General features: G+C 39.9%; 1 protein-coding gene across 1 annotated transcript in view; it reads right to left on the bottom strand.

The window, feature by feature from the left end:
• KIF26B (kinesin family member 26B) overlaps positions 1–27972 on the bottom strand; it is a gene marked incomplete at its 5' end in the record, with an annotated part of 268074 nt that overhangs the window by 97335 nt on the left and 142767 nt on the right. Inside the window, one exon of the mRNA XM_084203673.1 lies at positions 1357–1540. Within this exon, the coding sequence (XP_084059799.1) occupies positions 1357–1540 (184 nt within the window). The remainder of the gene's footprint in view (positions 1–1356; positions 1541–27972) is intronic.

A 27972-nucleotide genomic window follows, 5' to 3' on the forward strand; every position in this document is an offset into this window, starting at 1 on the left:
GTGCTGATGCATCCAAGATGGGAGATGAGCCCCTGTTTCCAAGAACACATCCTTGATTATTCCTCACTGGAATTTTATTCAGATGCAAACCATACCAAGCATGGAAAAGTAAGACTCCTGAGAGGATGGCTTCTACTATTAATCTATTCTGTAGCAACTTCTTATAACAAGGAACAAGTTCAAGTTTACTCCTCTTTCCCCCACTAAAGTCAGAACACGTATCCCTATTCAAGTTTTATAAGGTCATGACAGATTTCTACATTTCTTCCCACCTACCAGGCCAGAGGAAAGGAAGGGAGCCCCATGTGTAGGGAATCTCTTTTCAAACAGGTGTTAAACCAACCATGAAAGTAATACCATCATCCTTTGAAAGGAAACCCTGAAACTGCACAGTATAAGAAAGTATCCAAAATCAGCAGTTAAAGTTCTGAAGCCCACCCTATGCTCCGCAGTCCTAGATCACACATTACAATTTCTCTTCTAAACAAAAACTTTCAGCAAATTCATTGTCACTGCTTAGTATTCAAGGAATATGGAAAATACATGCACACAGATGTTTGCATAAGAAACTACCTTGATTAGAGCAAACTGCTTTTCTCAGCAAGTGCATGCTCATATTCCCAGATGCACTATGCCAGGCTCTCCACTTGTAACAGAGAAAAAGGGAAGGGCCACTCAGACAAACTACAAAGCAACAGCAAACTATATACCCACCTCCCCCACCACCTCAACGTAAGTGTGCACCTAAACGGCATTTTAAGAGGGAATGATTATGCAGAATGGGAGGAAATAACATGACAGAAGAAAAAAGGAGCAATTTATCATTAAAAGCACAGGTTTTGTTCAGGTAAATGTACTGGAAGAAAGCCAGCAGACATAAGCCAGAAGCAAATTACAGTGTGTCCAGCCAAGACACCAGTCTGGAAAGCAAAGGGATCAGGAACACAAAATATACCATAGCAAGCAACCACTATGCAGTTTATACACAGCCACAGAGACACTACTCCCAAAACCCAGAATGGATATTGGAATGGATAATGGATTCTGCCTCCTGGCAGGATGGACATTAACTCCACCTAGTAGCACTGTGGACCCAGGGCAGGTGGATTAGTGTAGCTGGGCTTTGAAGTGTGTGACTGCTGCACAGCTAGGTCTGTCTGTGTTAACTCAACATTATCAGAAATTCACTTGCATTAGTTAACTCAAGTTTTTAGGCTTTTTACACACGTTTAGGGACCAGATACAGCAAAACCAACTGAGAAAGGTCATGGTTTTCCAATTCCTTTAATGTTTTTCACAAGGATAAAATCTTCTCCCAAAGAAAATCAGTATTTTAGTGATAATTGCAAGGCCTACCTTGCCCAAACCAGGAGTGTCTTTCACTTTGCTGACTGCCCTCAACAAACATGGTGGTGCAGGGGGTGGGGAAGTCTGAAGGATACTGCTGAAGCAGGTAGAGAAGAGAGGAGATTCAGGAACTGATGATGCAGAAGGCCTGTGCTTCTTCTTTTTGGAAGACAGGTTCAATTTCTGAGCAGCTCTGTGGGAGAAACAAAAATAGTAAGCTGAAACAACTTCAAACTCATTAACAAGAACAAAAAAAAATATTTATCAGGTTATTATTTACATAGGTTCTCAGTTTTAACTTCATTGATCCAGATAGTCCACACAAAGTTGCTCCAAATTTAGAGTCTTCATTAAGCAGGGTCACAATCAGGCCTCTGTCACTATTTTACCTGCTGAAACAATTCAGCCTACAGGAAAACTCCAAACCCAAATCAATGAGCTATACCAGCAATTTCTGTTTTAAAATTATGAAAGGTTCACACAGAATTGTGTCTCATGCAGAGGTCACTGACTAGAAAATAAATACTTGTGCTCGGAGTTAATTGGTGATAAATGCCCAAGTGACTCTGCTGAGGTGTAAGAAGCCTTGCACTAGCTGTTCAGAACTTTTATCATCTCTTAAAACATAAGCCACTCTCAAAGCTGAACAAATGCTGACCAATGAAAATACTGCTGTCTGCGATGAGATGGAGACAATCATAAGAACTCCAGCTGCACTAACCACTAAGCAGGGGAAGCAGTGAAGACTCTTTTTATTAGTAGAAAATTCTCAGATAAGAATGCTGAATTTTGTATGGCATTTGATGAAAAAGCTACACTTTTCCGAAGGAGAAACATTCAGTACGTTTACTTTGCAAAGGGTTTTATTTCGAGAGATAATGCAACATTCAAATCTTTGTTACAGCTGGTTTGTTCCAACACTTTTGCATCCTGCACTGCCCAGGGATAGCATCAATATTAATCATGCTGTCCCATGGTTTCCCTCTTGCAAAACAGAGCACTTTAAACAGAGCAGGTCAGCAGGAGTACCAACTCAAAGGAGAGATGCACAGAACGATTTTGTTTGCTTTGGCAGACAAATTGGGACTTAATAGATGTATAAAGCAATCTGTGCTGACAGTAGCTCTCCTTGCTTTGCTGAAGTGCGACACTCAAGACCAATAATTCTAAATCCTTCTAAGTTTTAAGAAGCTTTAGCTGTACTAGTATCAGTTTATATTACCCAACTCAAAACTTTCAAAAGTAATGACATATTTTCCCCCAGAAGAGTCAGGGAAGAAGGACTGGATATACACACAGATGTGCATATGCACGCATTTCAATATGCAAGTAACCTGTGTTTGTATCAGGTGTCTCAGACACATGGACAAATCACTGCTTGGTATGACATTGCCATATGGCAGCTGCTCACAAGTACACTGTGTGCACCACCAGGCTGTATTCTTTTAGCCTACAACAAGTGCAAAGCACTTCCAGATAAATTCATTTCCAATAAAAGAAAAACACTAGGAGATTTTAACTGACCTGATTCAGAATTAGAGCTCAGAAGCTTCTGTACCACATCCTTATCCTTTGTCTTAACTCTGAACTAAAGACTGCAGTCCATAACCTGTCCCTCTCATGTAAGCATACAGTTTCTTTTTCATAGAAAAAACACTCAAAATGTGTTGGTCAAAACCATTGTTCCCTTTCCTTGTAATATTTCCATGGTTTGAGAGGATTCAATAATGTCAGCTTCCACACTGTCCACCACTAACACTTTTATAAAGTTGTCCATGAATCAAGCTGAATCAAGATCTTCTGTACATCTTAGTTTCACTATAAAATTATTTTAAGAGAAATCTTGTACTTTATGTTCAACAATTGAAAATGTAAGTGTTGGTCAAACATACTGAAAGCTTTACCCATGTGTAAAAGCTCATTAGTCTAGTCTGAAAAATAGGAAGGGGCTCTATCCACTATGGTCATCTATCTGGTCTCACTGACTCATGCCCTGGTATAAATATATTTCCTAAAAGCTGTTTCCTGAATTGACTGACAGAGCCATTATCCCTCTTGCCGCTAAGTGCTCCTCCAGAATTTGCTGTTCTTTTTACAAAGCTGACAGTGTAATACAAACCACTTCTTGACCCAACCAAGCACACAGCCAACCTTTTCTTAAAGAAAACACATTGTTGGACATACCTGGCATTTTCAAAATCTTGGAATTATATTATAATTTGACAGTTATAACATTTGAGATTGCATACATTTTTTCCATGCAAAAAGTAATAATATGCACTTTCCTTATAATTTTGGCCTGTGACTGGCAAAATATATGAAAAACAATGAACTACTTCTCACAAGTTTATGTTTTCTTCTTCTCTGTTTTTCCCCAAGTAGAAGAAATCAATACATGTCAGGCTAGACAAGTACATTTACAAGCCCTATCAGACTGGATTGAATTTTGAAGGAGATGAAAAAGGCAGTGAGCATCAGGTAATTCCCAGAGTATTTAATTGGGAAGAGAAAGATAGTATAACCACATGTAGGCTGCAATATGACACAAAAAGCGTGGCTTTCTTTGTGAGTACATTCGAGTGAGCAAAATCCTTCAGCCTGAGTGGTTAGCATGGCTCCAAACACAGCTGGTCATACCAGCTGACACTGATTTGGCCCTCTGATCTAGCACAGGAGGTTAGGAAATTACATATTTTACCTTTCCAGGCAAGGCAGAGGTCTGGCTCTCTGATGCAGACTCTCTGGATCACCAGGCTCCTCAGGGAAAGCAGCAGGCTGGACCCTGGGAGACCGGAGGGCAGTGCAGCTCACAGCCTGCACAGCTCCACCAGCAGCTCTTGGGGCTCTGCTCTTTGTACAGCAGCCAGCTATTTTATTTCTTTCATTTAATATCTAGTACAATAGGGCTCTGATTTCCACTTGAGACTCTGCATAGTGCTGCAGTAATGGTGATGGCAGTGATGGCAGCACGGCTTTATGTACTGACAATAAGCTGATCATACTCCAGGTTGTATTAGCTCCCCCTTGAGCCAAGTGATATCAGCTATGGAATATGCAGGAGTGTGCAGGGGGCTCCAGTGCCTTGCAAACCACTTCCCCACTGTGTGTGGTATGGCTGTGGTAGGGATTGTGTCCACAGAGACACACAAGGAACTTGATCCAAATTCAATTTTCGAAGGGCATAATTTAAACTGCATTAGACCACTGTGTGAGCATACTCATTCACAACAGAACTGTCTTTAATGTCATTTTACTGCATTACCTTCCAAATGAATGCATATTTAATCCAGTTTAGCTAATATACTTTGGATTAACGCCTTCAGATAATTTGGACTATTTCTTTCCTGAGAGTCCTGATGCAAACAAGCAGCTGGAGACTTTTTGAAGGCTTACAAGATTTCTGGCAGAGGAAATAATCACAAGATCGAGTCGAAATTGCAGGAGGGACATTAGAAAGCTGATTAAAGTTCAATCCAAATAAAATTAATACATTGCCCTGGCAGGAAAGGGGAGCTGCTTTGAAAGTCCACCTGATGCATAGCAAAGACTGAGATAATTCCTTGAAAGGATATTCTCTGCTTTTTGTTTTTTAAAATGAAACTTTAATTATGTATACCTTTGGGCAGTCAGAATTGTTTTCATACCCCACCTATGCAGAAATGATGATTTTTTTCCCCCTTATAACTTTACAAGCAGACTGGGATTTTCATATCCAGGCTTCTAAATTAGTGCTAATAAAATTCAAAGGATGCTTGTTTTGCTTGATAAAAGATTTTTTTTTTCAGCAGCACATTATGCAAGACAAAGTTAAAATTTTAGGACTGTCAAAGTAGAGGTCAGTAGGCCCACTAGGTTCATTAGAATCAGAAGGAGGTGGAACATTAGGTGGATACTTAAAATATAATTCACACTTGTGTCAGTAAAGATTATTGATAAGTAACACTGACTGACACACTCCATCATCAGTGACATCCGAAGAGATTTCCTTAAGGTGTGTATCTCTAAAAATTATTTATTCCTTACTGGATGTTCATACTACACTAAAATGCATCCAGTACTTATTACCCTTGAAAAAAAAATTCCATCATAGAGGCTCCTGAGCTGGCATATCAGTTTCTCTGTCAAAATAGGAACTGAAATTTCATTTTCATATCTTATTTTCCACAGAGGAAATTACTCACAAGCTAGGGATGCTAAACAGCCATGTATTAATTTATTGTAAATACTTACAATTCTAATTGAAACTAAAAATCTGTTTTTCTTCTTTATTTGGAGACATACAATCCATTTTATAATAATATTCTTGGCTGGGTACACCATTCAGGGAGTAAGGTATGAACTTTATTTGTGCAAGGGACAGCTTACCAGAGCCTTGATTCGACACTTGATTTGACAAGCCCAAAGCAGGTTAATGACCTTCCCTAGCAATTAAAACCTTTACTTACCCAAAACTGCCCTGCCTGCTGTATCCTAATGCATGTTGTAAAAGAGATGGAAGTTTCAGTTGGAAATCAGTCTTCTGAGCAAACTCCCTAAGCATATTTGTGCATCTATATCACCAGTTATACAACAGACCTGTATATCTGTGATCAGCAGTGCTGGTTACCCAGCATGAGACATTCGTATCCTACGGTCTCAGGCTGAGCCTCTATAAGTGAAAGACACCTTTAACCAGCCACACCCTCAAAACAACAGCTGTATGGAGGTTCTCCTTTTGTTCCTAACACAAGACATAATTTCTCCTGTAGAAAAAAGCAGAAGTTTTGACTGTAAAGTCAAACGTAAAACATAATCTGTGTCGTATTTTAGTTAACTGCCTGTGCTGGTTTCAGCTGGGGTAGAGTTAATTTTCTTCCCAGTGGCTGGTTTTTAAAATCTGAGGTTGTGTTTTGGGTTTGTACTGAACACAATGAAGATAACATAGAGCTGTTGCTGTTATTGCTGAGCAGGACTTACACGGAGCCAAGGCCTTTGCTCTGTGCTTGTCCTACAGCCACCCACACTGGTGAGGAGGCTGGGAGGAGACACAGCTGGGACAGGTGACCCCAGATGACCAAAGGGATATCCCAGACCATATCATGCTCAGGATTTAAAGTGGGGGGAAGAAGGAGGAAGGGGTGGAATGTTCAGAATGCTGGTGTTTGTCTTCCCAAGTGACCATGATGTGTGATGGGGCCCGGCACTCCTGGAGATGTCTGAACACCAGCCTGCCCAAGGGAACCACTGAATTAACTCCTTGTCTTGTTCTGCCTGGGTGTGTGACTTTTGATTTCCCTATTAAACTATCTTTATCTCAAAGATATAGACAAATCCTCTCACTTTTACCCTTCCCATTCTCTTCCCAGTCCCACTGGTGGGGGAGAGAGCAAGCTGCTGCTTGGGGCTTGGCTGCTGGCTTGGGTTAAACCACAACACTGATAGAACGTCAAACAAAAGTATCCTGGAATCCTGCCATTAGTTTTGATTATTTCCAACTCAAACATTTGCCAACATGGTTTCCAAGTGTGTTTTCTGCTTTGGGTAAATATGTTTATATTAAATGAGTCCTCATATCATATAAAAGTCCTCATGTAGCTGGAAGGTAAAAACCAATGGGATACAGAAAACTTAAAACCATGCAGATTCCTTTTCTGTGAGAAAAGCCAGTCTTGATTTTCAGTCACACAGGGTCACTAAACAGTGTTTCATCCAGGATCTTTCATTACTGAATTACAACACCTATATGCTACCCATACAAACTGGACAGAGTGCACTAAATGGGATGTTCACATTTTCTGATTACAGGGATCTAACCCACCTTCTCTGAATTTAACCAAAATTGATTCTATTTCTTCCATTCACCTGCATAGGTGATGCAGGCTCAGTAAGGTGACATTACAGCCAGGTTGTCCTGACAATTACCACCAAAAAGGGAGACCCCACACCTGCCACTGCCCTGTCTGCATTCTTCCTTTCCCTTTTCTTGCTTCTTTCCTCACATTTATTTTGGCTTGGCTGCTACTGCTTTAACCTCCTAAATGGGCTTGTGCCAAGGGTGTTTTAAATCATACTTATTTGACATGGCTAATATGCCTGAATTACTATGGCATGGTCTTTCCCAGCCTTAAAATCTGAGGCATGTGGTATGAAATGTGGTTTCATATAAATCTCTTGTTTCTATCTGGAGGGCAACAAATTGGCCGAGAGCTGGGGCTTCCTCTGTGCCTTACCCTGCATCTCCTAAAGCAAGGAGCAGAAAGATGCTTTAGAGGATGTTTAGCCCACAAGCTAACAGCTTTCTCTGCCACCCCTCCACCATCTGCTGTGATCCTGGAGTACCACCTGGGAAGCTTGTTCAAGAAGCAGGAACAGCCTCCAGGAGCTTCTCCTCATATCTCTACATGGAACAGTTTTTCTCACCCAGAGTGAGAGCAAAAAGACAGAGTGATAAATCTTGCAGCTGGCTTGCCATGTCCCTTCTCAATCCCCCTTCCCTGCCTTCCAACAGGAAGCTACAAGCTATAAACAAGATTCAGAACAACTTTATTCCACTTTAATTCTCGGGGTGGCCAAACCCAGGGCTGTGGTGTTGCAGCCTAGTAAGATATGTAAGGAATGAAATAAAAATCCTCAGAGGAACATTTTCAGGATTTGTAGTTCCAGTAAGATTCTTTGTATTTGTGTTTAATTATTTTACAATGCCTTTAAAATCTGGAGATAATTTGAGCTTTCTGCTTATTCTGTAGAAGGTATAATAAACATGTCTCTAATGCCCAGTAAACACTTGCCCCTTATTGTTCTCTTTATTTTTATGCATGCATTCAATTTCATAGCAACAATAAAGCTGTCCCAGGCTGTAATCTTTCACATCTTGGGTGGCAGTTCAGATATTTTGGCCACAGTGCCTTAGTGACTGCACTCTCCCCAGGAACTGTACTGTAACTGCCAAGAAACTCATTATTTTTAACTTATTTAATTCTAAAAGAGTCAAAATAGGACTTCAAACTTTATTCAGGATAGGTCTTATAAAAGCTGAGGCACACAGGCAAACTGTGAAATTAACAGCACAGGCGTATTCTTATATCAGCTTCGAAGCTGAGTAAATTCACTGGCAACAGAGCTGCTCCAGGATTGCACCAAAACAAAGACGAGGAATACGCCTGCAGACCAAAAGCTTAATGAGAAGCTCAAAGTTCTACACAACTGTACTGTGGGACAGAGGACACACTCTACACAGCTGTTATTTGAGGGGAAACTCCCAGTTTCAGAGAAGGCTATGACAAGACCTGGAAGAAACCCCTTCTCATGTCATTCCTGTTTGATTCACAGCATTCTCTTTACCAGGTGGCACTATATTCCAGCAGAGATCTTTTTATCTAACCCCTAAGTTCCTGGAAAACTCTGGTTTGGTGACAGATGTATTTCTGCCTTTGGCAACAGAATCATTCATTAGCATCATGCATAAAGGTAATGTTGGCAAAGAGCGTAACAACTCAAATGAACTCCAATTTGGAATTTTTACAAGAGCTCAAACTCCTGTCCTTCAAGAGTACCTATCAAGAAAACTATGTATTGACTCAACATCTTGATACATTTAGAGAAAGATAATTTCTGATTACTTTGATCTCTTTTTCTCCTCATTCTCTTTTTTTAGTCTGGTTCCAAAATTTCAGACATTATCAACCAAGGTAATGGTCACATAGATGATAAAAATTACCAGATTCACCTTTTCTGCTGTGTTATTGACTGCAAACACACATAATCAACCTTCATTTTTAGAGAAAAAAGAGTGATTTTGGTAACCAGCAGAAGAACCCAGCCATATGAAAAAATGCTGAGCAATCCAACAACAAAGAGAAATAACTAGTCGATTTTTTTTAAGAGTGGGTAAAGGTTGTTTCTGCTATTAATCAATCTTATTTTTCTCAATGAGAAAAGGTTTTATTAAAAAACATTAGTTAGATGACAGTACTCACATTATCCTTTTCTTGGAAAGCTCTGAGGATCAATTGGATATGTGTCACTGCATGCTTAAGGCATGAAGCAAATGGACCCATTATACTGGGATAAAATAAAGTAAGATGTTTAGAAAACCAGATATACTTCCTATATCTCAAATTATTTCAAATATTTTTATCACCTACCACCATGGTTACTTGACAACCCATTTTCAGACCAGAGTAGCTTTTATTTCAGTCACACAGAGGTGAGGGCAAGGGCTCAAGTATCTTCCAAGGAAGGGCCAGAAACAGGCTCCACCCAGCTCAGCCTTTGGGTCTTAAGAAGTATTGTCTATTTATACTGATAATTTATTTTGCAAGGTGCCAGCATTGCCACCAAGTACTAAGGAAGAAGACGTGCACTGTTTTATCCTTGCAGTGTTATTGTGTGCAACAGGAAATATACACAGACCTTACAGCTGTTAACTGTAAAATATCAAAGGTATAGATGTAGAGATGCGTCTCGTGAAAGCTCCCAAAGTAATAGCTGGCAGATTTTCCCTATGTCTGAGCTAACACAAGAAATGCCAAGCCGTAGGACTGGACTCCTGGTTTGTCAGCCCCTAGCTGCCTCTCCTCATGAGCAGTCATGACAGCTCAAAAACATGACTAACAGAAACTTTGCAATGTGGGGCCCACAAACCACTGGCCATTTAATAACAGTCCTCAAAATCACATAAAGAAAATCCTTTAGCTGTAAGTTTTATGGAGCTTATACGATTACAGTTATTCTATTACCTTGAATGCTAAAGCCTGACCACATACTGTGCAGAAAGCTATTCTGTTTCATATCTGTCCCATTCAGCAAAAACCTCTCATAACACCAGGAGAAAAAGCAGCCAGCACAGAGATTCACAGTCCATTTTGTCATTGTTTAACTTTCCGGCTGGCAGAACCATAAAAAGGTTAAAAGGCAGGTATATTTTACAGGGGGTTTTGCCTCATCAATATTTCTGAGGTCAGCACATTTAAAATAACACCAGCATACAAATGGTAAACTATTCTGACAACGCAGATGCATTGAAACTCAATGCACTTAAGCCCAGCTCTGACAAGCCATCTCCTATCGTAGTAAAAAATATTTCCTCTAAGAGTTCCTGTTAGTTTTGCCTTGTACTTATTTAAGCCCCCACCATGAGATGGTGATAATTCTTTGATACAAGCTGTTTTCAGCTACTGGAGACTACAACAGTTACTATAAATAACATGCTACAGTCCAAGCCTGAGGTCCTCCTCTTAGCAGACTAAAATCAGTCCAGTCCCAAAATCTCACCTTCCTAGGGACAGGCTGAGGCACAAAGAAATTCATGAATTGTAGGAAATAATAAATTAATCTAGATTTTCTCAGCACATCCACACAAATAGTTCCGGTGGTTTTGGAGGTGCCTAACAGCATCCCCACCAGAATCTGCCAGGAGGGTACCCAGATGATGGACTTGTGCTCCACACCAGGGTATGGAAGGAGAACAAGAGCTAGTGAGCATATGTTGAAGCCAGAGGAGTTTGGACATGGTATATGGAAAAGCTTTTTCACCCTGAGGGCAGCCAAGCAAGACTGTGAAGTTTTTGTGCTTAGGGAAGTTTAAGACCCAAACATGTAAAGGCCTGGGCAATGTGTCTGATCTCACAGCTGAGCCTGCTTTGAGGAAGTTCATAGAAACATCCTGAGGTGCCCTCCAGCCTCCATCATCCAATGATGTTATGAAAGAAAAGTTAATGCAAATCTGTATTTTTTTCTTTCAGAATGTCCTTTCTCTGAAAATTTTCAACAGAATCACTTGGCATCAGTCTCAGAGATTTATGAAATTCAAAATTAAAGCTTTAATTTTTAGAATATTAATCTAAATATAAATGGAGAAATGTCAAACTACAATTCCAAACTGAAAAAGGTAATAGCTACTATTTTTTGCAAGGCTGTAGCCAAAACAGATTAAAAAAAACTTCTTGATTTTCTGGCAGGACTTTAGCTAATCAGCAGAAGCTGATGAATTAAGCTTGAATGAAATCCACATTTCCTGCTGAGAAAAAAAATTGACACAAATTTGACCCACATCACCTTCAATGTTTTGTGATAAGACTTTCTCTACTTACTGAAGACTCAGGCAGTAATTCTACACAACACTAAATGTCCTCATATCCTACCATTTGCAGGGGAAGTCCCACGTGCTCAGCCTCTTGCAGGAATGCTCAGCATTCTGCTGGCTTGGACCCCACCTCCTTTGGGAGCTGACCTTAATATTTAACCTACTTTAATCGTGCTGCAAAATGATTATGAAAAATTATGAAACTGGAAAACACTATTAGTCTTGGCAATTGGTGATATTTTTAAAACAAACCTTTTGTTCTTTTTTTTCTATTTCCAGTAAAGTGAAATTCAAAAAAACCATTAAATTAAATACACCACACAGAGTAGTAAGGCATTGCCAGGAAGAATTGAACTGTACAGATGTGTGGCACAGGCACCATCAGAAAAAAAGAAAAGCAGAATTTATGACTTGTAAAGCCTTTAATATCCAGTTTTCTGCTTATAACCAGTTCAAATTTCAGCCAATTAATTTTTATTTCTGAGGGCACTTCTCAGATAGTTGGACAAACTGATACACTGAACAAGTTTGTTTCTCAGCAAAAGTAAATTTTTGAAAATACCTCTAGAAGTGAAAAGATAAGTTATTTAAAACAGCTCAACATTTTTATGCAAAAATGTTTCTCTAAACTCATCGTGTCTCATATAAAAAGGCAGGAAAATGTATTTTCTGTTTGATTTTACTTGGATCTCGATCTTTTTTGTGAATTGTTGATAGCACCAATATTTGCAGCTCTGTTCCACCTGAATCAAGTGACAGTAACTCCTGTTCAATATTGCTGAAATACAGCTGAGAGGGAGGCATGCAGGGGGGAGGAATATCAGAGGAATTAGCAAGGATCTTGTCTGCTCTTCCATGACACCAAAGGGACTGCGGTCTCTGAGTCTCCTGGGCCCATGGTAGATATTACAAATACAAGGGGTAACATTATGCAGAAAAATCTTTTGACTCTTAAAATGTACATGGGCCCATCTAAGAATAAGACACAAACTGTAATTCTCACTGTATTTCTTTTATACCAGACAGAGGACAGGAGAAGAAGAGAGCTCTGTCTGCATACAGAAAAAAAATGAATATACTTTGCTTTCCAGAGCAGAAGATAACAGAGAGATTAATCTGCTTCTTTTGCCCTCCTACAGCTACCTGCAGAAAGGCACAAGCAGCCCAAATGCTCCCTCACCCTGCATTTGCAGAAAGAGAAGTCATTATTTTCCATTCTGGAAATTTGCTCACATTCACACATTTGGCATATTGGGCATTTAAAATAACCTAAACTGGCCAGAAAATAAAATGCAGAATTTCGTTTTCAACATCACAAGATTCTGCTCTTGGTTGAAATTCTTTTAGCTGATTTAAACAAGAGAGGATGGAAGCCTTATTGACTGGGTAATGTAGTTAAAATTAAGCTGACCAACCGATCTGGCATGCCTGGGGTTGCCTCTTTGAATTACAGAATTCTCCAGCTCCTTCACAGTGAAACATATTTCTGTTGAAGCTTCAGAACAAAATGAAAATTTAATTCAATCTGAAAGATATTGATCCCTTTGGGACTTATTCAAGCTGCCTAGCTTTATCAGTTTAGGCCTCCTGGGCTCATAACAAACCTGTGTAGCGCTCTCTGAGGAGCCTCAAGCAGACTGTTCCTTCATGCTCCCACCCTGATTCCTTTGTGACCGAGTACCCAGCAAACACAGTTTGCAATCAGCTCCCTCTAAAAGGCTTTTTGCAGATATCCGTGTATCGTAGCACTTGGATTTCTCACAACCAAAAAACTCCCCCTGCACCCTCTCTCTGAGCCACAGGGTTTAACACCAGTCCTTTGTCTTTACCAGGACCCATTAGACACGCAGTAAAGAGTGGTGCTCTGCAGTTTTGTAAACTGCCACACATGAGGTCATGCTCTCCAAAATTAGGTTATTTTTAGTAGATCCTTTGTTTTACCCACTTGCAATATCACCATAAACTGTGGGCATCACTGAAATATCCTCATTCAAGCAGTCATTCAAGAATGAATGTTACAACTCAGAAGACTGACAAATATTGGGGAGCAAGGGGGCTTTAAAGTACTTTAGCTTGAAGTAGCTGATTACACAACCTTTTTATGCCATAAGACATAATAGATTTCTAAATAGAAACTTCTTTTCCTTGATACAGTGCTTCAGTGGTAAAGCTATAGGCATACACTGTGTGTCCACAAAGCAAAAGCCCCACAAGGCTGATATAGACAGACAAGCCACATAAATGCACTTTGTTTACCACTGCGTAAACATAAGTTATCCCACTGTAATTTCAACAGTATGGTTACAGCAAATGGCCTTCTTACCGTGAAGGTATTTCTTCTGGTCAGTTTATTGCTAAACAGCATGGGGAATAAGGAAATACAAGGTAAAGTACCACCTAATAATAAATTTGCATTTACTCAAGAGCGGCTCTACTGATGCAATTATTTTGGCAAGAAGAAATATGCCCCATAACAAAATTGTTGCTTTGTATGTATATGAACACAGACATGCAAGACAGCCAAGTTCACTTTCCCTGAACAGATCAATGCCCACACCAGTCCTGCATGCACAAACCAAAGAAGAAAAGCCCTGTGGAGCACAGAACAGGGAACCAACTTGGGGCCTTGTTAGCGTGAGCAAAAACCATCACACTGCTTCGCATCTGAGCTGGGACAGCACAACCCTGCACCAGACAAAGCCACCAGCCACGACTCCCTTTCAGCCATCAATATCACTGACTTCCTTTTTCCTTCATTTTATTATGTTCTCTTGTAGCTATTTTCCACCTGTTTTTCTTTTTGTCTGGTTACACCTATTCCTTTAAACAGGTACTATCAGAAACACAGCAGGCAGATGAAAAGCATTCAGCTTGTCACCAACAGTTCAATGCCCACTCAGGGGTGCTTTTACAGTCTTTATTTTATGATTAGCTCCTGCCCACTGCACCAATTTAGACTTTTATTTGCTATTCTGTTCCCCCAGCTAGAGAGCATTTATAGTCCCCTTTGGATATATTTTCTGTTCTAGATACCTGTCTCTGAAAACAAAGGTATGGAAGGAAGACCCATGGACTATGTGATTCAGTTAGTACCAGGAGAAACAGAGTATCTGTGGGACCTTTTTGCATGGTTATATTTCACACATCTAACACTGCAAGGAGACACACTCTGATCACATTAAATTCAAATCAATAATGTAAGGGGCAGTTTCAACCACTCTCTGGAGATACAATCGTGCTCCAAAACTCACTGAGGCCAGTCTTGGGTCACTTGTTTCTGAATGTATAATAAATTTCCTCTGCAAGTTCAATTTTGTGAGGACCCAGGCATCTCCTGGGGTATGTGATGCATGCCTTTAGCTCCTACTGAGACTAATGGGACCTTAAGGGGCTGGACAAATATCAGGAACAGGCATTTTCCGAATTATAAATGCAATTCCTGTCTGAGGACTGAATCCAATACCATGACCTATGCCCTGTATTGCTGCCGAAAGAAAAAGAAGCACAAAATATTAATTCTCTTCAAGAAGGAGACAACAGAAAGCCCTAAAGTTAGAACAAAGGCAACCAGCTCATGTGTGGAGCTCGTCAATATGATTCTTAGGAGAATCCCAGGAAATTTGGCTGGAGGGGCAGCCAGCTAAACTGGGGTTAGCACAATGTGTGTTAGGAGGGCAAGACATGATTACACTATCATTATTTACCAAGCAAGATACAGAATTTTTTCAAGCCTGACTGAATTGCATCTGCCCTTGAACACCTGGCTGGGAGTAAAACTGGCTCACATGCAGAGAGAGGCTGGCTGCCTTTGCTGCAGATAAACTCACTATCATGAGAACTTCAAAGAGCAAGGCATTTAGTAATTAAAGGAGAATAAATACAGGGCATGTGACCATGCCATTTCCCCTTCTCCATCTGATGCCACAGGAAAACATGAAATGACAAAACCAAACTTGTTTTCATGTTCTTTTCTACCAAGACTAAATAAGATTATAGCAGAAGAACACAAGCAGTCACATTGGCAGCACAGTGATATTGTGAAGCTGGTTGGGGGAAGAAAAAAAGACACACCAACTCAAAAAGTCTCTCAGCAGTCTATTTTAAGGAGGCACTTATATAACAGGAAACAAGCACAGTTATTCTGGATTCTTGAACACCGTCTGTCGCACTGCCACAAGCAAAGGAAGTATAAAGAAGTATGTGACACCATTTGAAGATTGTTGGTTTTAATCAGTCTGTAATAATGTTGGTTATATAAAGCCTTGCAGGTTGAATTAGAGGAAGAAAGTGCCATGGAGATGAAGCCTACATAATATCTAAATCATTCCAAAGCTAAGGGGAAAATAGATCTTTTTTTATTCTTTTGCTAATGGCAAGCTCAAACAAGAGGGTGGTGATCAGTGTGTGGTATTTACAGGCACTAACCACTAACATGGGCTGAATTCTTCAGGGCAGGAAAACACACTCTCAAGGAGGCAAGGGACAGGTGGCTGCTTGGCAAAGGAGAGTTTTTCTGACTAAAAACTACAGAGTGAAGCATCAGCTGTCCATGTACAACTTAGAAGGAACACTAGACAGGTCAGGGTTGTGGTACACCAGCTGGCTCCTCAGCCACTACCCCAGCCTAGCCTGCAGGTGCTACTGTGGTGCCCAGAGCTACTGCTGCCAAGAGCTAACACACCTTCTCTACCTTTTCTCTCTACAAGAACAGCCACATAACACAGGGCAGGATGCAATCCTCAGTTTCTTAGGTTTCTAGTTTAGGGGTTAGAATTTGGCTTTTGGTCACAGGCAGTGTTTAGGATGAAAGGACATACTAGAATTTTAAGACCAGTGAAACATTTCTGTGTCTTAAAACCATACATACATATTTTTTTAAGCTTTAGCATAGATGGAAAGAGAAATAAAATTGTCACTGGTTGAAAAGAATGTTGTGTCTAATTCAAACCAGAATTTTGACAGTTTCATATCTGATTTCAAGCAAAAAAAAAAAAAAAAAAACAAAACCAAAACAGTGATTCATATTGCATTACTCTACTAGCCTGATAAGAATTAAAGGAGGAATTATATGGACATTATCCAGGTTTATGGAGCTTTACTCCAACCAATCACCATCTGCTTCTCCCAGGGCTGTGCAGGTGTATAGATCAGAAATAGCTCATATCCAGAAAAGCAATGCCACACAGAAATTTTGCAAACCTCAAGGAAAGAAGACATAATTTAGGCATTAAGATGAACTGTGCATAGCACATCTGGGGCAAATTTTCAGGAAATCTAAGTTTTGCTCCAAATACTTCTGTGTGATTTCACAGCAGCTGGTTCATGGAGAGTTTGAAATTTGCACCACTCTTTATCCCCATTAGATACAAAACTAAAAGCTTCCTAATCCACAACAGGCTGCTAAAATAGCAGAAGAAAAGATGAAAGGATGAAAGTTAGGTCAGCTAATAAAAATATAAATTATGTTGAAACTTGCAATAACTGAATATTACTACATGTTAATGTAATGCTTTACAAGTTTTTATCCATTTAGTTCTTGGTATGCTGACTCATAAAGAGAAAGACCCATTTAGGCACATCTTGTGCATGCTATATTAAACTCACCCTTCATGAAAAGCATCTGTATAGTGCAGTGTTAGGAACTTTTCATACTGACCAATGTCTAAACCAGGGAAACATGTTGTTTTGATAATACTTTTTAAATGGGCATATTGAAACTTATAAAAGAAGCAAAGGTAATAAACTCCTCCAGCTGCCCATCCAAAAAACTATAATCCTCTTAATTATATTGCCTTCCATTCCATTGTTATCATTACTACATTATGGTTAGAAAATCAAATGCAAGAAGCTTTTCTTTCTGTCTGATAACAAAATATTTTGCTCAGATGTTCCCAGTTAGAGCTGGAGTTTCCCTCACAGAAGGACAGCAGTAGGGACGTGAGGACATGAAGTTCCCCAAATCCACAGAGTTGGCACAAAGCTGGAAGGAATGGCAGAGTTACAATTCCCTGGGCAAACGCTACTACTGCCTAAGAGACTTCATCTGAGGAGGAGTCTTGACTGAATTTCACAGTAACTTCCCACCCCACAAGGTACCCACTCTAGCAATACTTTTCTCATTTACAGGAGGTTTTGAATAGCATGTTGCAAACTTCTCCCTGCAGCTTTCTGAGAGAATCTGCATCTGTTTCTTTCTTCTGTGCTATCCAATGTGCAGGACTGGCTATGAAAGAGCAAAACACACAGCATGTGTGTAACTGGGAGAGGCAGAGAGAGATGCAAACACCTGCTGGGACTCCATTTAACCAGTAACCCAAGAATTCCCCTGCAGAGGGCTGACGAGGTCAAGCCTTTACCTGTTTCTTTATAAATACATGCACAGAATGCAATTTTTACCTCTGTAATGCAATGATTTAAATATTATTTACATAGCAATAATAACATACTAATAATAATTTACATAGCACATATCTTTCTTGTATAGATGCAAACCTTGTCTGTTGGAACAGCTGATGGGAAAGGCATGTCCAATTACTTCAGTTCAAAAGCCAAGGCTCACATGTAACAGCCAAGATGAACTGTAGTTCCCTCTGCTGCCCTGCTGGTCATGGTTTGTCATGTTGGGAGAGCAAGCACACCCCTGAAGGGCTGCCTTTTTAGCCTACCAGTGATCCAATTTACAACATTGACCCACAAAGAGTTACATTGGCACAACACCCAGAAGGAAAGGGAAAGGAGGTCAGTAAACTGTAGCATGAAATCAAGATGTAGCCAGAAGCACGAAGATGAGTGATTCTCTATGCTGCTCTCTTTTTCTGTGCCACCATGGTCCTTTCTTTGATCTTCCTTCCAGCTGTTGCCATAACATGGCTTTCAATTTAATTTCTGTAACTGCAGTTTGATTTAAGCATGTTTGCAAAAACTCTCCTGAGATTTTAAAATCACTGTTGCATGTCTACTTATTCAAATAACAATGGAGCCTGCTCCTGAGGACCTCAGGCCTGATTTTTCATTATCTTGCAAACTCATTACTTGTTTACACCTGCGTAAAATTCAGATGTTAAAGCATTATAAAGTCAGGTGGCCTCAGTATAAATGTTTGCACAAGAGGTAGAATGTCAGAACAAGTGGAGCATGCAATCCTGGAAGCAAAGAGACAACCCAAGCAACACTGCACCATGTTCCTACAGCTGGAAGAAGCTCCAGTAATGGCATTTGTGTAAGCTCCCAGTAGTGCCACGTTTCTACAGCACACTCAGCAAGCACACTGCAGTCTGCTCCAAAGAAAGGCACTGCCAGAGGCAGCACCAGCACAAAGGGGATGTGACTGAAAGCAGAGTCAGGAATATGTCACTAAGGGACAGTGGGGAAGCCACATGCTCCTCAGACACAGCTGTGCCTTGGACAGAACAGTCTCAAGGATTGCATGATGTTTACAATTTCCCTGAGGCTCCTGTCTTTTCCAGGTAGAAACAGTGTTTGAGTGCAGCCCCAACAGAAGAGGTTCTGTTCAAAGCAAAATTGTAAAGACCTATCCAACAATTAAAAAAATTTACCATCATATATATTATAAGGTATCCAATGCGCTGGTGGTTCAGAAGACTCCTACCAGATTTTTTTAAAATTAAATAAAATAAAATAAATAAAATATGTCCTCCCTGGCACAGCTACTCCCAAGCAGCCAGGGCCAGCCTCCTATGGCACAAGGGCAGCCGCACCTATTCAGGTATCTCTGCCAATATACTTTGGGATTTAAACTGATTCCTCAGAGAAAAAAACGTCCAAACATCAGGGAAGAAAAACAGGCCCAGGGATGTGTTATTCCTTCAGAGACCATAGGGGTGGTGGACACCTAGACCTTTTCTATTCCCTCACACTAAGATTAAGATTGCTCCAGTCTTGTGTGTACGGTATTTTTACAGCCAAGTGTTTAATACAGGGAAAAGTTAGGCTCCCACACTTCTTGAGGATGATTATTTCAGGGGGTAAAAACTGAACTCTTATTCAGGAAGTTGTTCCCAATATTGAGATTAGGTTCTTCTTTGTCTGATTTCTTCCATTTACTTATAGCTACAACTCATTCTTTATGCTAAATAATTTTTCTCTCTCTTTGTGGGAGTTCCATCCCTCAGATATTTGTGGGCTGTTCTATCCCTTAGGCCATATTAGTCACCACTTAGCCAAACTATATCATTTAGTCCTTTTATTAGGAGTCGTTAATTATTCTTAATCCCCTCCCCTGAATTCCCTGGTTTCCCAATCTCTCTCACTACACTGCAGCCAATATTCCCCACGCTCCTGCATCATAACGCTGTAGAGAGGGATTCTGCTCTCCTCATCCCAGTGTTCCCAGAAATACAGAATACAGTTTAGCTCTTGCATACTGCATCTCTCCATCCCTATGTCTTCTTTAGTGTTATTGCTTCCCAATGCCAAATCTGGCTTCCCTGACACGCACAGCTAGCCCAGCTGGAGTAAAGCCCACAAATAGGATTAAGAGTTGGCTTTCGCCTGCATCTCAAACTGTGTTCACTTCTCTTAAATACATTTTTTCTTTAAAATTCATTGCTCTCTCAAGGTTTAGTACAATGTTCACTCCTGCAGTAATAAAAGGGCCCAGTTTTAAAAGGTTTTTTTGTGTAGTTTCAGTAGGATCTAAAGCTACTGGAGGTTAAGCATCTAAATACCTAAAATCTGGCTTAAATACTATTAACAACATATGGTGCTCAAGCAAATACGTTTGAGAATTCAGAGACTGATATTTAGGAATGAATTTTCTTTCCAAGAATGGTATTTTCAGCACTGCATAGTTCAGTTCCAATAACAAGGTAGGTATAATTATGTCTCACTACTGCCCTAATTATTTTTAGAATTTCAATGATTTTGTCACCATGGGTGCTTTTCAGTAAGTTTTGGCTGCAAAAAAACCCCTGACTTTTAGAAAATATCAGCAGCACCCTGATGCAACTAATGCCCTTAATAATTGGCTAGTATTTAACAAAAACACTGATTCTGAGTATTCAGTGAGGCACTGCCTCACCAAAATGATGTGAATCCACTGCTGGTATCAATGGCTCGGCTTACACCACTAAAGGGTCTGAAATGCTATGGAGATGACACTGAATCCCACTGACACAAAAGACGTGTATAGAGGCAAAGACTGGGGAGCAGGTACAGCAAATATTCATAGGGTACATCTCACCTCCCACAGAATTAATCCTTCTCAGTGGCTACAGCATACATTGAGAGAGTAAAAACAAATTCTTATCCCTTTCTCTACCCATTGGCAATGAGATGCTTTAGAGAGTCAAAGAGGAGGCAGGGAATGTGAACTGACTTCTTTGCTTTGCCTTTGAAGGCAAAGGTGCATTCTGCCCCATTTCTCCCACAGCCTTATCACACACCTACATAAATGAAGCTCAGTCAGAGACCTCTGCAATAAGCAGCAAGAGAAGGCAAACTACAAGCATGACAAGATGAGAGATGGTGACATAAATACTCATCTGCTGAGCAGCCCTGGTGGTTAATAGAAAACATTTATCAGAAAAACAACTTCCACTCTTGGAGAACAGCTTGGGCTGAGTATAGGAACTGTATCTTGTGCACGGGTGTTCATAGCTACTAAAATAACAATCTCTGACTAGGATGAAATGATGAAACACTACCTAAAGATATATTTACTTGATCCAAATTTAACTGACAGGTCAACATATCTTTTACCAGGTGCTATGACTTCAGAAAATGTCAGAAAGGTGATAAAGCTCAGAGGAGATTTGATTACATCACTGTAGAACTCTGTTTTCCAATGACACCCTAAATGTTCTCATCACTATTTAAATAATGGGTCAAAAGATCAACAAAATAACATTGGCTGGCATAACATTCTCTCTGTAGCAGGAACCTGAATGTCCTGATCATTTATATTACAAAGTTCAAATGTCAGTGACGTATCCTGAGCCTGTGCTCAACTGTCACTGACCTCTGACTTCCCTTCAGATTCAAGTCACATTTTCTCTTTCGTGTAGTAGTGTCTGCCTCTAAAAAAATCTCCTTGGGCTTTTTTAGATCCTACCTTCCATGTCTACAAAGTTTACATCCAATTTGACTGGAATTGTTGTTAAATATGATATGGCAAACTGTAATCTAGAACTGATTTATTCAGCAATTGTTCTACTGAAGTTGGCTAAGTTGCAGAAGTCCTTTCAAAAAAGGTTCTGGCCTTTGTTGTTAATAAAAACAAATCGGCTGTTTCCAAAATTTACTTTTTTGTACTGTCTAAAGTTTAGAGCTTTTTTTTCTCACCACTCCTATCAAAATTGTGGTCAATGTGTTTGCTGAAAATCTACTGTGAACTCCATTATTAAATAAAGATGAAACAGGAAGAAATCTAGTTTCAGGCTGTTTACAGCTTAACACGTTCTCTGCAGTTGAAGTACTATAATGGCAAACTTTGGTACTAAACTACTAAACTCAGCACTAAATCCAGACTGCTGAAGAAATGCCATTCCAACCCAGATGAGGACTTGCATGACAATATTTCCCAATAGTGTGCAGCTGGTCTTGGCCAGGAACACACTGTGCCCCACGTGACTGGCCAAGCTGATGATGCATGGATTGAACCAGACCCAAATGAACCACTAGGAGTCAGAAGATCTGTTTATGCCTGGCTCCCACAGAATTTCTTGCATTTCCTCAGAAGCCACAAGCTGCTCATTATAGAGAGGACAGTGGAATTAACAAGTGTGAACTTGATCCAGAAGTTATTTCTGTTCTGCAACAACTGCTGCTTAACTCACCAACTCTGCCACGCGATGACATACCAGCGTACATCCTATCTTGCAGAAACTCTTGACCTTTTGATCCTACTTGGGCTCTGCATACTGCAAGGATGTGTCCTTTGCTTCTTTAGCTGAAGCTGTTTTTGCTTCATATGAGCACAGCTGTGATGTGGCAGCACAACCACAGCAACATCTGGTGAGTTAGGGCAGTGCTGTAACAGTGTGGCCACCACGGGGCTCCTCAGATGTGCTGTCCTAAAGCTCAGCCCATAGCAGACCTGTGACAGTTTGCATTGTGTCTGGGTATGGACAGCATCTCATGTCCACCAGTCAAGCCACTTAAAAGCTAATGTTTATGGATCTTGAAAACCTTTTAGTGAAAGAGGCTGCTTTAGCCTTTCAACTCAACAACATAACTGGGATGTGAATAGAAAAACTCCAGGGCTAGGAAGATACCAGCCAGAAGTACTGTGGAGAGCCTATACAAGCCTTTGTGGCAAGAAAGGCATCCCATGACATGAACATGATCCCTGAATAATTAGATGCAAATTTTCTGCTGACAATCCCCATGGAAAATAAAAGTGAAAAGAAAGAAAAAAACCAAAACTGTATTCATAGGAAATTAGGAAAACAAACAGAAATGCAACCTAAGGCAGTGCAAGATATCTGTCACTTGCAAAACAATACTTCTATTCCGTCTTTCTTCATTTTTAATTGGCAGGATCTAAGGCAAACAATTATAATAATCTAAATTCATTTACATTCTGAAAGGACTATAGGAAAATAAAGCCATTTTACAATGAGTAATGTAGCAACAATCAGTGGAGACACTGTTTTGAGGCAACAAATCTAACTACAGTCTATGGATAACATTATTTAGGAGCTTTTCATTAAAATTGATACAATTTTCATTCCGGGATTCCTTTCATTTAAAACAGCAGATGTACTGTATGACTAGACTGAGTCTAGCTGCTCAGTGGGTTGATCTATTAGTGAATTCACTGGCCTTACACAATTCACTATATTGTCTGAGTTTCAAAGGATAAAAGTGCTGTTTGGAAAAGGACTTTATATGTAGCTAGAGGAGGACCCTTGGGCACCCCTCAGGCAGCACAGACATGCTCTAACTCAGAAAGAAGCCCAAGGGCAAAAGTCACAGTTATGTTCCTTCTGGAAAGGTAGTTCTGACAGCAGCAACAAATAATTAGCCAAATGCTGAATCAGTAACTTTCTTTTGTCTTCCCATATCTGTACAGAAATTCACATTTATGTCAACTCCAGTGAGGGGAAGTCCATAGAAAACAATTAGGTGTATACATAATGCTGAATCACATGAATCTGATTTAACTGTCCAAACAGTACCTCTAACCTCTGTGTAAAGAGAAACTATTCTAAAATGCATTGAGAGCATCTTCATTAGGTTCCCATCTTAAGCTGATGCTTGTAGGAGTTTAGCTTCCTTATAGATCAAGAATTACAGTAGGTGGTTTAGTAAAAATATCCTGCATTACTGTGCTGGTTTCAGCTGAGGTAGATTTAATTTTCTTCCCAGTGGATAGTACAGGGCTATGTTCTGGATTTGTGCTGAACTGAACTCAAGGCTGATAATACAGAGATGTTTTTGTTATTGCTGAGCAGGGCTTACACAGAGCCAAAGCCCTTGCTGCTTGTCCTACAGCCACACTGATGAGGAGTCTGGGAGGGGACACAGCTGGGACAGGTGACCCAAACTGACCAAAGGAATATTCCAGACCATATGGCATCTCATTCAGTATATAAAGTGGGGAAGAAGGGCGGGGGGATGTTTGGAGTGATGCTGTTTGTCTTCCCAAGTCAGTGTTATCTGTGATGGGGCCCTGCTCTGCTGAACACCTGCCTGCCCATGGTAAGTGATGAATTAATTCTTTGTTTTTGCTTTGCTTGTGTGCACAGTTTTTGCTTTTCCTACTAAATTGTCTTAATCTCAAGTTTTCTTAATCTCACTAGTTTTCTCATTTTTATCCCTCCCATTTCTCCCCCACTGGTGGGGGAGAGAGTGAGCAGATGCCTAGGGCTTGGCTGCTGGCTGGGGCTAAACCACAACACATACAAATTACTTACTACTGATAAAGCCTCATCCAGAGACCTGCAGAAAATCACAAGGCTGTAACTTCTGTTCTTAGTTGCACCTGCAGGTTTTCTCTACATCTTCCGATTCAGAACCAGCTCTAAGTATCTGCTGCCCTTTATAAATAAAAAATTATTTTTCCAAAAAGCCTGTTTTCATTTTCTGACTCAAAACTATTTCCTTTCATATTGGCTCCTTAATCAAATGTATGTCCACATCTCAAGAAGTGAAATATTTAATTTTCATTAGACAACCAAATATTTACTCATAAGCACACCCACCAAGAATAAGAACATACCAAATCACTGATTTTTATCCTAGTTAGTACTTCCACTCCCACTTCCACTGAAAACTAACCAAGGAACTTTTCCAAACATCAGAACTAGCTATAGATGCTTTTCCACATTCTGGTCCAGTCCCTCTGAGGTTTGGATTGCCAATGCTAGCATGGGGATCAGGGAATATTCAGAGGAAATGCAGGGTGAGTGGGACACCGTGGCATCTGGGATGGCAGTGACACAGAGCCTCCCACACTAGAGACATGCAAAAGGCAAGGAGACAAACAGAGCACACCAAGAGAGAAAGGGTAAGATGTGTAGTGATGTGAATGAGAAATCACAATAGAGGCAAATAGAAGCAACTCACTGAGAGCGAAATCATGAAGGAGCACTGAAAGAGTGTCAAAATGCAATTCATCACTGAGCACCCTGCTGCCCACCTGAGCTGCCATTATCTGCCAGATCCAGAACAGTTTATCTGCTGAAGTTATAATGCATACTGCATCCACAGCTAGAAAACACTTTCTCTGCAGAGCCTTCCCAAAACAGGAAACCAGAGCAGCCCCTCTGTAGAAACTCCTTCACACAGAAATCCTTCATCATGATCTCCTTTTGCACATGCAAAAGTCTTTCAGCAGCAAAATCCATGCACAGTGCATGAAGAGATTTGCCAAAAGTTTGCAAAAAAATTCCATTTGCAATTATCTGCATCATCAAAATCATTCTTTGTAGACAGCCAAACTGTAAAACTACTCAAAGTCAAATAAAATCTGCAATAATGTTATTCTTAAGCACAAGTTTCCCTCAGTTTTATCTTCATATTCCGGTCATTTCTTTAAATGAATAACAGCTTTGACAGATAGAACCTATTTATTTATTTTGTATTCTGAAAACCTGCCTCATAAAGTTTCAGTCTTCTGTGACAGATTCAAGTTTTCCAATCACAGCTGACTGTGGTGCACTTATCCTTCATTTGGGCAACACCCTGACAATCTTTTGGGATCCATAAACAAAGTAAAAAAACAACAAGAACTGTTTAACCTTGAAAATACTACCTGCACTCTTCAGAGCTTTAAGACAGTAAATCTAAGAAGAAGAAAACAATTGCTGCTTTAAAGATTAAAAACAGCTCTGCATCTTTTCCATTGACAATATGCCTACCAAGCAAGCCCAGTGAGTTCAGGCTGCAGCATAACCTACTGCGGTTTTAACGCAGTTGCCTTGATGGATTACATACCATTGAATGTTTCAAATACATCATGACACTACCTTTTTCAGTTTCTCTCTTTCTCTCTTTCCTTCTTTCTCTCCTTCTTTCTTTCCCTAAATGGGCAGCCTCAGCACAGCCAAATGCACTGTTTGTAAACAGAAAACTCCTTCCTGCTTATGGCCTGCAAGTGGACACAGAGCAGCCCTGGAATAAGCTCTGAGCCAAGTCAGAAAGCCTTTACATTCAATCAGTAGCTTCACTTTTCCTCTTGGATTTGTAATGGCAGAAACCAACTTGTGATGAGAACGAGCAGAATCTGGGGAGCTGTCAGGAGCATGCCAGGGCACTAAGCAGAATTCTGCTTGATAGAAACCCCATAAAGAAAATTCAAAACTCACTTCCCAGTCCTTGGCTCTCTCAGTCACCTTGGCATGCCCTGCTCCCAGGTCTCCTCTCTTCTTGTATCGTGCTTGATGTACAGCACAAACCCTTGTACTGTGGAAAGGGAACTAGGGAAACTGGTTGGAGGGATGCACATCATTATTTGCTTGCTCACTTCTCTTTTATGTATTTTTCATAAAATAATCATCTGTTTTGTTAATTTAAGATGAAATCTGAAGCAGGATTGACTACTTCTGTTACTTAACTACGTGGGGATCTACTCAAGTGGACATGGAGAGCTCACAGACAACAAGCTATGATAAGAAAAGAAAAAGGTGGAAAAAACAACAACATTTATTTAAGTCCTTGTATTACTATTAATTTTTCAAATTTAAAAATACTGTTTGATTTTTGTTTAAATGATTGGTGAAATAGTAATACTACCATTCTGGGGTATCTTTAAGCATAAATCTGAGAGGGTCTTTCCTCCCTCAGACCAAAATAATAACAAGAAAGACTTTCCTCAATATTAATTGCTCTCAAGCACCCAATCTAGCCACTTACAGACACTATCATATTAGACCTCTATTTTAATCTTACAAATATCTGAAATTACATTAGATCTAAAAGGAATACTCAGTAAAATATGTCACTTAGCTCTGCTTCTTTCTGAAGATGACACTAATTTATGTTTACAGAATTCCAGTTACACCGCTAGACCCCAATTTGCCAATGCAGTGGAACAATCCATAACATCCATATGGAGAAATGCCCTGAAATTTCATTTCAGATCAATTTGTACCCTTGAAACAATACTGGTAAGATCCTCAGCACTCACCAAGGGCATGTTCTCCAGAACAGCCTGGGTGTGCCAGGAATAACTAATGCATCAGGGATTTAACATCTACAAGCTCTCTTCAAGTATTTGAGAGAGACTAAAAATAGGGCTCTTTAGCCCTTCACTGAAATTGGGCACTATTTGGTACAATGCCTCCAGTTTCCTGGGAATTCCATTTCAGGGAATGCCAAGGAAATTCTTCCTGGGAGGACCATTTTTTTAATGTCTTTTGTAAGCATGGTTGGTCAAAACAATTCTTGTGGAAAAGTTCTGACACTGAATTTTACTTTCAAGAACTGAAAGTATTTGGGAACTTCTACCAGAAATTTTTCCTTCATGAAAGGCACACACAGCTTTCTACCATCAGTAATGCCTAGACCAGGTAGAGAATTTAGCCCACATAAAAGATTAAGGAAAAAAAAAAAAAATCAATGTTCTGATGAGGTAAAGTTCCAACTGGTTTCCAGCATCATTTTTTTTGTTTAAAATCTTTCTTTTTATAGGTTTGGGGGGAGTTGGGGTTTTTTTGGGTGTTTTGCTTTCTTTATTTTAAGGAAGAGGCAGGAAATGTTACTACTTCTGTAAAAAAACCTTAAAATATAAAATCTCAAATCTATTGCTAATAAAAGCAATAAAAAGTTTAAATTTTCATCAAAGACATCTACATGCATTGTTTTTCAGACAAGTCCTGTTCACAGTTGCTTTGGAAATAAAGGTATGCTACAAAAAAGTCCATTGAGGAATCTTTTATGTACTACATTTGCTTTAAAGTACAAGATCACATCTCTCCTTCCAGTGGCTCAATTTAAAATCTACCTCTTCTACACAGTTAATAGACTAATTCCTTTAGCCTCAAGCAACAAAACAAGCTTTCTAAGTCCAAACCTTCTAGTGCTTAGTCACCACTCTGTAAATTCAGTCAATCTATCAGTATTTCAGGACAATTTAACCATGACAAATCAACAGCAGC

Source organism: Fringilla coelebs (genome assembly GCF_963513975.1).
Source record: "Fringilla coelebs genome assembly, chromosome: 3".
Classification (NCBI taxonomy): Eukaryota; Metazoa; Chordata; class Aves; order Passeriformes; family Fringillidae; genus Fringilla; species Fringilla coelebs.